This window comes from Euleptes europaea, chromosome 6, assembly GCF_029931775.1.
Source record: "Euleptes europaea isolate rEulEur1 chromosome 6, rEulEur1.hap1, whole genome shotgun sequence".
Taxonomy (NCBI): Eukaryota; Metazoa; Chordata; class Lepidosauria; order Squamata; family Sphaerodactylidae; genus Euleptes; species Euleptes europaea.
This window is the reverse complement of record NC_079317.1, coordinates 89,020,514-89,036,605: the sequence shown is the minus strand read 5'-3', so window position 1 is coordinate 89,036,605 and position 16,092 is coordinate 89,020,514. Positions and strand designations below refer to the sequence as shown.

Here is a 16,092-nt window from a genome sequence, read left to right as displayed (position 1 = left end):
TCAATAGTGTAAGTGTATCTTTGTCAATATGCTGCATTTTGCACTTCTGGGTCCTTCAGGCTTCAGTAATTTCTGCGATGTACTTCCTTGGTACAAGCAGTGGAAGACAGCTGTACATTATTAGGATGAAAGTCTCTCTAGGCTATCTGGATGAATAGTGATTGTTGGATTATCATAAGTATATGATTGCGGTATATCTTCTGCCTGTTGCATATCTGCTTGATAATATTTCTTTGTTTTGCAGACACTGGAGAACTGTATTTGTGTGGCCAGAATAAAAACGGGCAGTTGGGACTTAATCATACAGAAGATGTGATACATTTTACATTATGCTCTTCTTTATCTGGTTGTCCTGTAGTACAAGTTGCCTGTGGTTGGGATTTTACAATCATTCTTGCAGGTAAATCCATTTTACCAAGACTGAAACAGATAGTGGAGGGAAGGTGGCCTGGTACAGCCCCATGTTGTCAGATCTCAGAAGTTAAGCAGGGTCGGTACTTGGAAGGGAGGCCACCAAGGAAGATTCCGCAGAGGAAGGCAATTGCAAATCACCTCTGCGTCTCACTTGCTTTGAAAGCCCCTTGCTGAAGTCTCCATAAATAAATGTGGAAGCAATAGGAACAAGTTCTGCACTTAATCATGACTTTCATAATATCCAAGTCTTTTTTTTTTTAACATATGGTGAGTGAAATCACAAGTATCACACACACGCTCTCTTATTGGGCATTCTGTTGAGAATTGTTATATTGTAATGCAATAGTTCAGAAAATTAGTTGTGAGCCAGGACATCTGCCTCGTCCTGGCCCTAGTGTCATGAGCATACAACTGAGCAAACATTAGATGGGACAAACAAGGAGCTTGTGAAGGGTTGTTGGGTTGTTTGTACTGTTTCTAATGGGAAAATGAATTGCAGTGGTATGGGCATCTGCTTGAGGTAGTCAACAAAGGGCTCCAGCTGTTGTTAGAAGAAGAGACAACGTGTAGGCAGTGTACATCCATGCATGTATCTTGATAGCACTGTTGCAATGCATCGCTCTGTCTTGCAGGAAATGGCCATGTTTTATCCTGTGGCTCTAATTCTTTTGGTCAACTGGGAGTTCCTCATACTACAAGAGGATGCTCTGTCCCACAGAAGATAGAGGTAAAGTTCCTGAATATGTGTGCGCTATACACTTAACTATGCTGCCACGCTGCACATTTGAATTGACTGTTACAAAAGAAAGTGTCATTATTCAGGTGTAGAGGTGAAATGGCTCTTTCCTCCAGACTGCATCACTCTACTTCAATGAAACCCACTTTTTGGTTCTGTCTGTGCTCTATGCTTATTAGACAACAAAAAAGTGGAGGGGAAACTCAACCATACAAGTACAGGGAACCTCAAAGGTTGAGCTGGAAATGATAACATCTTATAAAATAATTAAGTGTACAGAATAGATATAATAAAACACTAGGCCTGGAATACAGGCTACATGTAAAACCACCAGTGTAAACTGTTACAGAAATACTCAACACAGTTGATGATATGCAGAATATGGATGACCAGTAGACCATATGCATTCCTCAGTGGTCATATATATAAAACATGGGATTTGATTCCCCACTCCTTAACAAGAGTGTCAGAGGCTAAACTGATGAACTGGATTTGTTTCCCCACTCCTACACATGAAGCCAGCTGGGTGACCTTGGGCTAGTCATACAGCTCTCTCAGCCCCATCTACCTCCCAGGGTGTCTGTTGTGGGGTGGGGAAGGGAAGGTGATTGTTAGCTGTTTTGATTCTGCCTTAAGTGGTAGAGAAAGTTGGCATATAAAAACCAACTCTTCTTCTTATTATTATTTTAAAAAATCTGAAAATTAGAAACCCTTATTTCTTGTGTGGCCAGATGTAAAGCAGTAGCACCAATCATAGGTCTGTAAGCATGGTAACTTACACAATCATCTGTTGTAAAATTATTAATGTTTCAGAATGTGTATCACACCAACCCATGACAAAATTTATATATTATTTATTAATAATAATGTTTTATATGTATGACCACTGAGGAAGGACCAAGAGGCTGAAACATGTATGGACTACTGGTCATTCATACTATGAATATCATCAACTCTGTTGAATAATTCTATAACAGTTTACATTGGTGGTTTTACATATAGCCTGTATTCCAGGCCTAGTGTTTTTTATCATACCTATTGTGTAAACTTAATAAATATACTTATTTTATAAGACTTTATCATTTGCAGCTAAACCTTTGAGGCTGTATACTTATTGACCACTTTTGACAGCCCTGGTATAGATCAAATACTATTACTTTGCATATACACATTTCCTTAAGGTTAGTTAGGGTATTGTAATATGTAAATGTGTCTCTTTTCCCCTCCTCCAATAGTCTTTAAAGGACAATGTGGTGAATGTTGCAGCTGGACTCAGGCATGCACTAGCTGCCACAGGTAAGTTACGCTATTTTTAAGCAAGTCTTTTTTAAAGTTGAGGAATCAGTATAAACATAGACATCTGTGTGTCAGATAACAGACCTATTCCAGCAGCCATTGTTAAATGTTTTAAAGGAAGGAACAGAGCAGTTGAGAAAGAAGTCGTCCCTAGTTATTTATTGACAGAGTAATATTCTAAGTAATATTCTGAGTACCCAGCTTGCTGGGGGTAAAGGGAAGATGACTGGGGAAGGCACTGGCAAACCACCCCATAAAACAAAGTCTGCCTAGTAAACGTCGGGATGTGACGTCACCCCATGGGTCAGGAATGACCCGGTGCTTGCACAGGGGACCTTTACCTGTACCTTTTTTAAATATTCTAATAATTTGAAAAAAAACCTCATTTATTATCATTGGCTGTTACCATAGTCCATCTACCTGTGGGCGGGTGGACGTTAAAATAAATTTAATGTATATGTTGATTTTATTTGTCCTGTTGTATTAATACTTCAACATGATAGTCATTTAGTGACTTATTGTAAAAACCAGTGATGGAAATAAATAACAATCTGCCCCTTTCAGCAGGTATTAAGAATTAAACTTGAAGTATGCAAATATCCTGTAAAGGGTTAGGTTGAGATTTATATGACTGTGCTATAAAGCTGCCATGAGCAGAGGCTCGGGCAGCTGAAGCACATTCTGTACAACTTAAAATAAAATGGCCTGACAGTAGCGCAGTGATACCATGCAAAGGCTGGGGCAGTGTCTAACGGCCCAGACCTGAGCTTTGTGGCTGAAAGTGCTTAGGAGGCGTGGAAGGGCCCGCACCGGCATCCGTGCTACTTGCACCGGCGCCCATGATGCTTGTGCCTCCAAGACTGGCATGGATGCCATTGTTGGGGCACTAACGCTGCCCCCCCTTCACTAACGCTGGCCTCCCACCTGCCTCCCACCTGCAGAAGTACTCATGCCAGTGTCCTGGGGGGGGTGTTCCCGGGGCATGGGGGGGAGCTGCTGGTAGGCAGCTTCTTAACCCCTTTCAGGCCAGGAATACCCCCTTCAATAACAGCGGAACTGCGCCAGGTTTTGGTTTGCACAGCATAGCTGTTTGCTATGGGGCTTTCCCACCCTTTTTTATTTTTTTAACCTTAAAAAAGCCCATTCCTGCATAATATTGTGAGCCATTTAAAGAGCTCTATTTAATAGTGTTTCAAAAGAAATCATTTGAGGCTTTGTGTGGGTGTGTGTTAAGTGCTGTCAAGTTGCTTCCGACTCATGGCGACCCTATGAATCAATGTCCTCCAAAATGTCCTATCTTTGACACCCTTGCTCAGGTCCTGCAAATTGAGGGCTGTGGCTTCCTTTATAGAATCAATCTATCTCTTGTTGGGTCTTCCTCTTTTCCTGCTGCCCTCAACTTTTTCTAGCATGTCTGTCTTTTCCAGTGATTCTTGTCTTCTCAAAATGTGACCAAAATTGAGGTTTTACCAACCCAGTAGGCAAGTGCTAGCCTCTCTCCCTGAAGCGAAGGGCCATCATTTCCCCCCTTTTTAAAGCATTTATCCCCCATCTGCTACTTTTTGCTTTAAAAAAATCAGCTAAGTTTCATACTTTGCAGCATGCTGCTTCCTCACTAGTATGTATGGGAAAGTGATAATAATCCCCACTGGATTGGGGCAAGCATGAGTGTACTGCTGAACTTGACCATTTAATTGCCTGAAGAGGCCCTTACAGGCTTTGTCCCCTCTCCTAAAGGGAAAAAAGGCAGGCATCCCAACTATTCAGTAATAGTTTGAAACGGTGTACCAGGTGCTCTACTCTACAGAGGCAGATTTTAAAAGCCGAGTATATGTGGAGAGCCTTTGGTGGCTGAGGCCGATGATGGTGCCGTCACTTTAATGGGCTGTCAGTCTGCCTGGGGTTGCAGTAGTGCTGCCTTGCCTAAGAAGTGATGAGGAAGGCCTGGATACAGGGAAGAAGAAGAAGAGGAGTTGGTTTTTTTAATACCCCACTTTTCTCTACCTTTAAGGAGCCTCAAAGTGGCCTACAATCACCTTCCCTTCCCCTCAATAGACACCTTGTGAAGTAGGTGAAGCTGAGGGAGCTCTAAGAGAACTGTGACTAGTCCAAGGTCACCCAGCAGGCTTCATGTGGAGGAGTGGGGAAACAAACTCGGTTCACCTGGGAGAGTCTGAATGTTCTGCAGTTGCCAGCGCTTTCTGTGGTGTGTCATGCGAGTGCTCTGTTAACTAATTTAATTCACGCTACTTTCTTATACCACTGAGGAGTGGTCATTTTACACATCACACAGAGGCAAACCTGCATCCGCTGCCAAGTATAGCTGTAGTTATAATTTGTGTTAGCATCTCCCAAGTTTAAGCTGGTGTTCATACAAATATGGATACACACTCCTAGTCTATTAGCAACTGAATAGAGTTTGACATTCATTTTCAATTTCTTTTTTGCATATATGTGCTTACAAGAGAATGGTTCGGTGTTCCAGTGGGGAACCGGTATGGTGTCTCATGCAAAGCGAGCGTGTCAAGGAAAAACCATTCCCCCTTTCTTGAGAGCAAAGGAACCTTGCAAAGTTACAGGTCAGTTTTCTAAAATATAATTTGCAGTTGCTCATGTAGTATATTATATTTTGAAATATTTAAGCATAAGGACATTCTTATAGCAGCTAAAATATAGCTGGCATGTGTTAGATTTAGCTGTGAACATTGTCTCTAGTTATGACACGCATTAAATATGAGGAATGTAATTCATGAATCCCTTTTGACAAATAATGTTGCTTGACAGCTCTGTGACCGAGCATGAAATGATATGAAATGTAACAGTGACAGCTTCAATAAGTTACTTGCTGCAGCATCCAGAACTTGGGTCATATCAACAAGCTGCGAATGAGTGCGAGTTTTGCCTCCAAGGACATTCACCGAGTATAGGGTTGCCAACTGCCAGGTAGTAGCAGGAGATCTCCTGCTAATTCAATTGATCTCCAGCTGAAAGAGATTAGATCACCTGGAGAAAAATGGCCACTTTGGCAATTGAATTCTATGGCATTGAAGTCCCCCCCCTCCCCAAACCCTGCCCTCCTCAGGCTACGCCCCAAAAATCTCCCACCGGTGGCGAAGAGGGCCCTGGAAACCCTAACTTAGTAGCATAGATGTTTAGAAGGATGTTGAAAGTAAGGAAGATCAAGGTTCTTCATAATGCTTGGAATCACAATAATTGAAGCTCAGATATAACCCAATAGAAAAGGTACTATCAGATACATCAGGATGCCAGCATGGCTAACAAGTGGAGTCAAGGAAGTAATAAAAGTTAACAAGGTTTTCTGTTTAAAAACAAAAAAAATGGCTTGTGAGTGTTGGATGTACCAGTGCAGTTTGCCTCAGCAATTGCAAAGCAACATTCAGGGCAATAACTAGGACACCTGGCCCCTGCTTTTTTCTTCCTTATTTGGTCGGCAAAATAATAAGTCAAACTACATGAATTTTGGGTTTGCTTGGTAGCAATTTCATTAGATTATCCCTAATCTCTGTCCCTGTAGCAATGTACTCTTCTAGGCTGAAACTTCTTCCATTTCTTCCTGTTTTTATAGGGCAGTCACAGGTGGTCTCTGGCATGTTAAATTAAAAGGGGGTAGTAACCCAGCACAGCTGAAGCAGCTCCCTTTCCTACATATCTTGCAACGGTGGCTTTTGTTAGCTCTCCGTTAATACAGTTTCGTGAGGTGGTATTCTGTTTTTCAAAAGTTCCTCTTCTGCTGGTGAAATGTAATGAATTATCTTTATAGGCCTTGAAAACATCCAAGTGAAGAATGTTACTTCTGGGTCATATCACGCTGCATCACTTACAGGTAGGTTCCTCTGAATATGGTCACCTGATGATCCTGGCTGGTTCTGGCTGCCTGGTCTTCCAGCAGCAATGTTATGGCAAATCCTCAGGAGATGTGAAGTTTCCCTATCCCTTCCTTCCCTTTAACATAAAGGTGATGTGAAAGACCCCTGAGACCCTGGAGAGCCGCTGCCAGTCTGAATAGACAATACTGACTTTGATGGACCAAAGTTCTGATTCAGTGGAAGGCAGCTTCATGAAGGCAGCTTCGTGATCACAGTACTAATCACAGAGCTGCCGTCTTTTCGGGCATTGGTCCAACGATCTTGCATTTTTTCGTTGGGACGAGCACATTAAAAAAAAATTTTTTTTTTAGAGCAGGGAGACACGCTCAACCCCGGCAGCGGGAGAAAGAGAGGAACAGGCGGGGAGAAACTTTGTGCCGGCAGGAGAGCCCTGACTTGTGTGTGTGTGTGTGTGTGTGTGTGTGTGCAGGCGCTCTCTCTATCCCTCAGTCTCTCTCCCTTCCTCCTGCTGCTTCCCCCTCTCCCATCTGCCGCTCGCAGCAATTTCGCTACTTTTCCAGCCCTCGCCTTCCTCTGCATTCCTTCCCCCTCAAGCCCACGAACCGTTTACAAAATCCACTTCAAGGACATTCCATATGAGGGAAATGTTTGATTGGGACCCTGCACAAATAAAAATGGTTGATCTAATGTTCCAACGTTCCCGTGTTCCTTTGTAAGACCACAAGCACTTTGGGGGGGGGGATTAAGTAACAATAATGATTGGTGGATGCAAACGGGAGGTGAGGGGGAAGGTGGGATGGGAGGAGAAAGAGTTTTCATTGGGTGTTGCAAAAAGGGGAGGAGAACTGAATAGCGTATGTAACTGAACGCACCCCTTGGATTTCTGGTTTTGAAACGACATAACGAAATACATTGTGGTATAGGCGTTTTGGGAAAAAACAGATGTCTGGCGCTTCCAAAGCATTCCCAAGCTGAAATGGGAGGTCGGAGGTGCGACCTAACCTGGATAACACATTTTTTAAAACATAGTATCTACTGAGTGCGTTAGGCCCCCAGGTTTCTTGACATAGCAAACCAGGAATTTTTCCTTCAGGCAGAAGAAGTGCCATTACATTGCAGGCTTGGAGGATTTACCCCTGCCACATGAGACAGATGGAAAGCAATACCTTTGTGTTTGAAGGGTGCAACTGTGTGTGTAGGGGTGTGTGTGTGAAGAGATGGAAGTGGCATCTCGTTGCTGATATACTTCTCGTACTCAGGAGGTTCTCCTCAGCAAGAGAAACCCCCTCTCAAATCTGAAGTCCCCCCCGGAGATAAATGACTACTTCTCTTGTTGCCATATCAGTCCTTGGGCTAACCAGTAGCTTGGATGTTTGAGTGTGCTGCTGTTGCTGCATACTGGAGATATGAACAACATGCAGTGAACTCTTCAGTTTGCCTTTTATTTTTCTGCTGCTTACGATGGGGCAGCCTCGGACTTGGTATACTTGCATGGAGCAGCCGGGCTTCTTTTGTGCAGCTTTCCCTGCTCACTGCAAAAGCCATGAACTTAATATTGAAGAACAGATTAGTTCCTTGGCCAAATGCACCCTCCTTCCAGTTCACTGTAATTCTGCCTGGTTTTTCTTAGTTATTATAGCAGTACTCTGTCCTGAAGATCTGTTCTCTCACAGACAAATCTTTTGATCAGAGAAAGGGATTACCCAGAAAGATACATCAAGAGAATTGCAGTCCTCTCCCTAGGACTGCTTCTGTCCCACCCTATAGTATTAGCTTCCTTTCTTGGATTGCCAAATGAAGACCTTTGTGCCTGTTCTACCATGCTATCTTACCTGCTTTTTGGGGGTGTGATTGTGATTAATGCTTATCTCTGCCCACTCTGATATTCTGCCTGCTTTCTTGGAGGTTCCAAAGAAATTGTAATGTAATGTGTGAACTGTAATTTCCTACAAAGCTGAGATCCTTTCTCTTGTCAAAATTTGTTAGAAGGTGAGGAGTTCAGTCCCTGAAAGCTTTATCTGTATTGACTGGAAAACTATTGAAATAGGTTTCCTATTGAAGGCAATTTGCACAAAAACAAAAAAGATTAATAACAAATAGTACAAGAGTGAAGGAAGTTGTTGAAGCACATTCCTAAACATTAACTACTTTCTATTTGCTTCCCTAACATTTTTTTTTAAGCTAAAGGAGAGTTATATGTTTGGGGGAGCAACAAACACAAGCAGCTAGTGAGCAAAGATGATTTCGTTTTGAGGCCTCAGAAGATAGACGCTCACTATTTCTTGGGCGAAAAGGTTAGAAGAGTCTGGAGTGGATGGACGCACCTGGTGGCACAAACAGGTAGGGAATCAGAAGCAGGACATTACATACAAAAATATCTACTTCTGTCTGGAAGACTCCTAAAAAGAATCCCTAGGCTGTGCTGTTTTGTACTAGTGTGGCAAATGGCTCCTGTTGTATTCTATATTACTTTTCCTCATGATTGAGGTTTTGATACCAATGCAGTATCCTTGGCTGCTGGTACAGTTATAGGTTGGCAGAAGGACAATCATTTGTACATGATTAAAGGACTAGAAGAACATGAAAACATCACTTGTACATGATAGTAATGATGTTGTTTTCATGTTCTAGTCCTTTCAGCATGTTCACATTGTTATAAAAAATGGAGATCTTGAAAAAGTTGGTAGTGATTTAGAAGGCAACTTATCAAAACAGACATAATAGTATTATTGCTTCATTGTAGTGGCACATTAGAAAAGCAAATGGCTTGGTAAGATTGTGTGTGTGTTAAGTGCCGTCAAGTCGCTTCCGACTCATGGCGACCCTATGAATGAAAGTCCTCCAAAATGTCCTATCTTTGACAGCCTTGCTCAGATCTTGCAAATTGAAGGCTGTGGCTTCCTTTATTGAGTCCATCCATCTCTTGTTGGGTCTTCCTCTTTTCCTGCTGCCCTCAACTTTTCCTATCATGACGGTCTTTTCCAGTGACTCTTGTCGTCTCATGACATGACCAAAATACGACAGCCTCAGTTTAGTCATTTTAGCTTCTAGGGTCAGTTCAGGCTTGATTTGATCTATAACCCACTGATTTGTTTTTTTGGCAGTCCACGGAATCCGTAACACTCTCCTCCAACACCACATTTTAAAGGAATCTATTTTCTTCCTATCAGCTTTCTTCACTGTCCAGCTTTCACACCCATACATAGTAATAGGGAATATGATGGCATGAATTAATCTAATCTTGGTGGCCAGAGTCACATCCTTACACTTCAGAATCTTTTCTAGCTCCTTCATGGCTGCCCTTCCCAGTCTCAATCTCCTTCTAATTTCTTGGCTGCAGTCTCCCTTTTGGTTGATGGTGGAGCCAAGGAATAGAAAGTCTTGAACAATTTCAATTTCCTCATTGTCAACCTTAAAGTTGTGTAATTCTCCTGTAGTCATTACTTTTGTTTTCTTGATGTTCAGCTGTAGTCCTGCTTTGGCACTTTCTCATTTAACTTTCAGCAATAGTTGTTTCAAATCTTCACTATTTTCTGCCAATAATGTAGTGTCATCAGCATATCTCAAATTATTAATGTTCCTCCCTCCAATTTTCACTCCACCTTCATCTAAATCTAATCCTGCTTTCCTAATTATATGTTCTGCATATAGATTGAAGAGATAGGGAGATAAAATACATCCTTGTCTGACACCTTTGCCAATTGGAAACCATTCCATTTCTCCATATTCTAACTGTGGCCTCTTGTCCAGAGTACAGGTTGCGCATCAAAACAATCAGATGTAGTGGCACACCCATTTCCTTTAAAACCAGCCATAGCTTTTCATGATCCACACAGTCAAAAGCTTTGCTGTAATCTATGAAACACAAGCTGATTTTCTTCTGAAATTCTCTCGTACGCTCCAGTAACCAGCGTATATTTGCAATATGATCTCTAGTGCCTCTTCCTTTTCTGAAACCAGCTTGAACATCAGGCATTTCTCGTTCCATATTTGGTAACAGCCTTTGTTGTAAGATTTTGAGCATCACTTTACTTGCATGAGAAATTAATGCAATGGTTCGGTAGTTGTTGCAATTTTTGATGTCTCCTTTCTTGGGAATTGGAATGTAAATGGATTGTTTCCAGTCTGTGGGCCATTGTTTTGTTTTCCATATCTGTTGGCATATTCTTGTCAAGATTTTGATGGACTCCGTTTCTGTGGCTTGGAATAGCTCTATTGATATCCCATCTGCTCCTGGTGATTTGTTTCTCCCGATTGCTCTCAATGCAGCTTTCACTTCACTTTCTAAAACTGTAGGTTCTTCTTCAAAAGATTCTTCTTGGAAAGAATCTTTTATCCTTTCATCTCTTCTGTATAGTTCTTCAGTGTATTGTTCCCACCTTTTCTTTATTTTGTCCTGTTCAGTTAATGTATTTCCATGCTGATCTTTCAGCATGCCTAACCGTGTTTTAAATTTCCCTTTGATTTCTTGGATCTTGGGGAACAGATCTCTTGTTCTTCCTTTTTTGTTGTTCTCTTCTATTTCTTTACACTGGTTATTATAATAGGTCTCTTTGTCTCTACGTGCTAGTCGCTGGAACGTTGCACTTAGACTTTTGATTCTATTTCTGTCACCTTCTACTTTTGCTTCTCGTCTATCTCTGGCAATTTTAAGAGTTTCCTCAGACATCCATCGAGGTTTTTCTTTTCTTTTGGCTACAGGAATAGTCTTTGCACATTCTTCCTTGATAATATCTCTAGTTTCCACCCATAGTTCTTCAGGTTTACATTCACTTGAACTTAGTAATGCAAATCTGTTCCTTACATGGTCTTTAAACTCTTCCGGAATATTGCTTAGATTGTATTTTGGTGCTATGAATGTTTTGGTGTTTTTCTTAAGCTTTATCTTTATTTTCGATATTAGCAATTCATGATCTGTACCGCAGTCGGCTCCTGGTCTTGTTTTGGCCGAGAGAATAGAGCTTCTCCATCTTCTGCTTCCAATTATATAATCTATTTGATTTCTATACTGGCCGTCTGGTGATGTCCATGTATACAATCGTCTATTTGGTTGCCTGAAACATGTGTTTGCAATGAACAGATAGTTGTCTTCACAGAATTCTACGAGGTGTTCTCCTGCTTCATTCCGTGCTCCTAGCCCAAATCTGCCAACAACATTTGATTCTGCTTTGTTTCCTACTTTTACGTTCCAATCACCTATGATTATCAGCATATCTTGTTTAGGTGTGTGATCAATTTCTTCCTGAACACTGGCATAAAAACTTTCAATTTCTTCCTCATCAGCATCTGTAGTTGGGGCATAAACTTGAAGGATGCTTATGTTGATAGGCTTTCCCTGAAGTCTGATTGATATTATTCGGTCAGACTTTGCATTATAGCTCCTGACTGCCTTTGCTACATCTTGCCTCACTATTAAAGCAACTCCGTTTCTTCTCTTTTTGTCATTCCCTGAATAAAACACTTTGTAATTTTCTGATTGAAAATGTCCTAATCCAGTCCACTTTAATTCACTTATTCCCAGGACTGAAATGTCCATACGTTCCATTTCTTGTTTAACAATTTCAAGCTTACCCTGATTCATGCTTCTCACATTCCATGTTCCTATTTTATGCGTCGAACAGCTTCGGACTTTCCTTTTGCATCTATTCATGTCAACCACTGAACGTCCTTTCGGCTTTAGTCCAATCGCATCATTAAGAACAGCGCTACTCGTACTTGTCCTCTGCTCTACCCCAGTAGCAGATTGAGTGCCATCCGACCTGGGGGTCCCATCTTCCAGCACTATATCTTTTTTCATTTTGGTTTGTCTCATCATAGGGTTTTCAAGGTAAAGGTTGGTCAGAAGTGGTTTACCAGTGCCTTCTTCTGCGCAGTACTAACCAGAGTTAGCCGTAGTGGCACTGCCGTTGTCTACGAAAGATCTTCCGCCAGTGTCACCTTCCACTACTGCTGCTGCCCAGTAGCTAACCTTCAGGGATTCCTCTACCCCCATCCCCATTGGAACTGCCTGTTCTCTTCTGCGGATGTGGCCATTGATCCCTTAAGGGGGTGTATGCATCTTCATCTGGTGTCTCAGCTGTGACCATTCCGTCTTGAGTGACTCTGCTAGGAGTTTAGTCTCTTGACAGAGTCTAGACCCCTTACGGTATTGCTCTCAGCTTCCCTGACACTCACAAACCCCCTCACCACGTTAAGGTGTGCATCCAGAAGGGGGGTGGTAAGATTACAAGAAGATCATATGCTTTTTGTAGAGCATGCATAGCATCAGCAGTTAGATGACCGCATGTGAAGTATAAAGGGCTATATTAAATAAGCATTTTATATTCCACTGTAGTTTAGAAGCTGGGCTCTGTGCTTGGTTCTGCAAAGTGCGTTTTCACTGGGAAAAGTAGCTTTCCATGTCAATTTCTGCCACCTTTGGCAGAATGCATGTAGTGATATGTCTGTGAATGCAGGCATGTGACAACGAATAATGAACTATTTAATCATTAAGGTGCCATGATGATTTGAGTTGGATGCAAAGGGGCCTTTTGGCTCACAGGAGAAGCTGTTTGTGAGCATTTTTGGATCCAACTCTTGGCTGAGTTTGCTGTGGCAAACTAACATGGCTACCCTTCTATTATATATACTTGAATATGAAGACTCTCTCAGCAGGATTGTTAATTGCCCTGACTAAGGCCTGCAGAAGTGCAAACATCAAACTTGAAAGTTGCTGCTAATATTTGGGTATCTCGTTATAATGGGGCTAGGTTCTGCAGCACTCCAGATGTAAATTAGGTTACATAAGGATAGTGTAGAACTAATTTAACTGAAGGCATTTCTAAATATAGCAGAAGGGTGGTGAAGAAAAGGAGACAGAATGGTCATCTTAAGCCTTACATAAGGTGAGTCACCATTGGCTCAGAACAAGTGCCTTCTTTCTTTAACCGGTATGGCTGATAACAAAGGCAGCCTTAATTAAGGCAGATTATTTGCCTTGGTGTTCTTCTGAATACATTCGCTGAGCTGTTTGTCATGTAGCATCAAATCAAATTACTGTTCTTCTGAATACATTTGCTGAGCCGTTTGTCATGTAGCATCAAATCAAATTACATCTACTTCCAACAAGGGATTCAAATATCAGGAAAGTTAACAGTTCCCCAGAGGGGTATAGTTGGAATAAAATTATTTATCCATCCTGGTATATCAAGAGGAGTTAGCCAGGAACTAACTCCTGGAACTGGCTAACTCCTCTTGATATACCAGGATGGATAAATAATTTTATTCCAACTATACCCCTCTGGGGAACTGTTAACTTTCCTGATATTTGAATCCCTTATTGGAAGTAGATGTATATGTAAACCACAAAATTGTAAGTAAGAATGCTTTTTATATTAACTTAAATTCACTTTAGCTGCTAAATGTTAGAAAACAACTGACTATAATAAGTTTATGGTTATTATATTTAGGAGATTTATTATTGGAAGTGGGACTGTTGAAGAACTGAAGAATCGATCCCCTTCTATTTCTTCTGGTACCAGCATTGGACTTCAATGAGTTATGAACAAACTTTGAATGACTTATACATATCATACAGGATTGTGTGTATATAATTGAAACCAGAGACATTTTGTATATAGTTATATTTTGTAACACTCAATACATTTGCACTTTGTTATATTTCCTTGGCTCTGTGCTAATTTCCAAACCCCTTCGATATAAGCATAGAGGTGTTTGTTTTACTTCAACCTCTAGGTAGTAGCTTGAGATCTCCTGCAATTGCGACTGATCTCTAGCCAACAGAGATCAATTCACCTGGAGAAAATGGCCGCTTTAGCAATTGGACTCTATGGCATTGAAGTCCCTTCCCTCTCCAAACCCTGCCTTCCTCAGGCTCCACCCCAAAAACCTCCTGGTGGCAAAGAGGGACCTGGCAACCTTACTTGGCAGTAAAATATGTGAAAAGGGTCTCAGGAATGCAGTTCATCGCATGCTTAGCATGAGTTGTCGGTGTGATGTAGCTGCCAAAATGGCTACTGCAATTTTAGGCCATGCTAATAAAAGAGCCTTATGGCGCAGAGCGGTAAGCTGCAGTACTGCAGTCTAAGCTCTGCTCTTGACCTGAGTTCGATCCCAACAGAAGTCAGTTTCAGGTAGTCGGCTCAAGGTTGACTCAGCCTTCCATCCTTCCGAGGTCGGTCAAATGAGGACCCAGCTTGCTGGGGGTAAAGAGAAGATGACGAGAAGGCACTGGCAACCCCCCCCCCCCGCAAACAAAGTCTGCCTAGTAAACGTCAGGATGTAAGGTCACCTCATGGGTCAGGAATGACCTGGTGCTTGCACAGGGAACCTTTACCTTTTTAATAAAAACATAGTATCCAAGTCACAGGGTCAGCCCTGGTTAGTATTTGGATGGGAGACCACCAAGGAATACCAGGGTTGCTGTGCAGAGGAAGGTACTGGCAAACCACCTCTGTTAGTCTCTTGCCATGAAAACCCCCCAAAAGGGGTTGCCATAAGTCGGCTGCGTCTTGAAGGCACTTTACACACATACACATCCAAGTCACAAGATGTAATAGTTTCATTCTGCTCCATGCTATTCAGACCTTGTGTGGAATATTGTGTCCACTTCGGGTTGCTGTACTTTAAAAAGGATGGGGACAAATTGAACAGGCTCAGAGGAAGGCCTGCCATGGGTATGTTTAGCCTGGAGAAGAGAACATTGATCAGAGGTATGTCATACCTGAAGGGCTGTCACATGGGAAGAGGGCACAGTCTAGTTTTTGCTGCTCTAGAGGGCAAGACTAGTTCTAATGGGCATAAGTTATATGACACAGATTTCAGTTGAATATTAGGAGAAATTTACAATTCAACCGACTAATAAATGTATAAATGACGTAAATGTATAAACAAAGTAAAATAAATAAAAATACTTGCTTGCTTCCATGAAAGAACATTTGTGTGTGTTCTGTGACATGGATTCTGTTTCACATTCTGCTTGGCACAGGAAACCCATCACATCTGAGGCCCCTTTAGTCTCCAGTGTTTCTGCAACTTCTACGTGACTTTTGTCACAGTCTCGAAGTTATTTTAATACCTTAAGCTGTGCTGAACAGATGGGGTTGGATTTGCACAGGTATTCTCCATTTACTTTAAAAGGCTTCCTTTAAGCATTTGGTAGAACTTTCAACATCTGAGTGCTAACAATAGATGCCGTGTAATTCAGGTCAGTCTTATGGAACAGCTTCATTCTGATTTATTTATTTTGTTGCTTTTAATAGGCACCTTTAAAAATAGCATGACATACTTGTAGTAAATATAGGTCATAAAACTGTGTAAGTGAAAGTTGTTTACTTTGGCAAAAGTTTTTGATAGTTTGATATCTGAAAACTGGCCCTAAAGTATACTTTAAGCCAGTGGAAGTAAGAAGGCCTTATCACAGTACTGTAAATTTGAAAAGTGTTCCAACATGTTTTATATTTTGCCAGACTGAGAGACTGTTTGGCATTAAAATAGAAGTTTTGAATAGATGTGCTACAGTATAATCCTAAATGTGCATAGGATTGCACCTTAAACTGAAATAACCTTTTCCTTTATTAGCAAGCAATTTTAAAGGGGTTCAGTAGTCCTCAGATATGCAAATCCAAGGCAAAACCTCCCATGCATAAATGGCCACTGAGCACTTGAGGAATCGCTCTGGGCTGCCTTTTATTTCTTTATTCGTAATTTGCAGACGAGCCCTGATCTGGATGGCCCAGGCTAGCCTGATCTGGTCAGATCTCAGAAGCTAAGCAGGGTCAGTCCTGGTTAGTATTTGGA

The 16,092-nt window shown here is 41.6% G+C and overlaps 1 protein-coding gene across 1 annotated transcript in view; it reads left to right on the top strand.

Moving 5' to 3' along the window:
- SERGEF (secretion regulating guanine nucleotide exchange factor) overlaps positions 1-16,092 on the top strand; it is an 83,833-nt gene that overhangs the window by 3,737 nt on the left and 64,004 nt on the right. The window contains exons 3-8 of the mRNA XM_056851947.1: positions 245-400; positions 1,047-1,141; positions 2,386-2,446; positions 4,912-5,025; positions 6,228-6,290; positions 8,476-8,634. Coding sequence (XP_056707925.1) covers positions 245-400; positions 1,047-1,141; positions 2,386-2,446; positions 4,912-5,025; positions 6,228-6,290; positions 8,476-8,634 — 648 coding nt within the window. The remainder of the gene's footprint in view (positions 1-244; positions 401-1,046; positions 1,142-2,385; positions 2,447-4,911; positions 5,026-6,227; positions 6,291-8,475; positions 8,635-16,092) is intronic.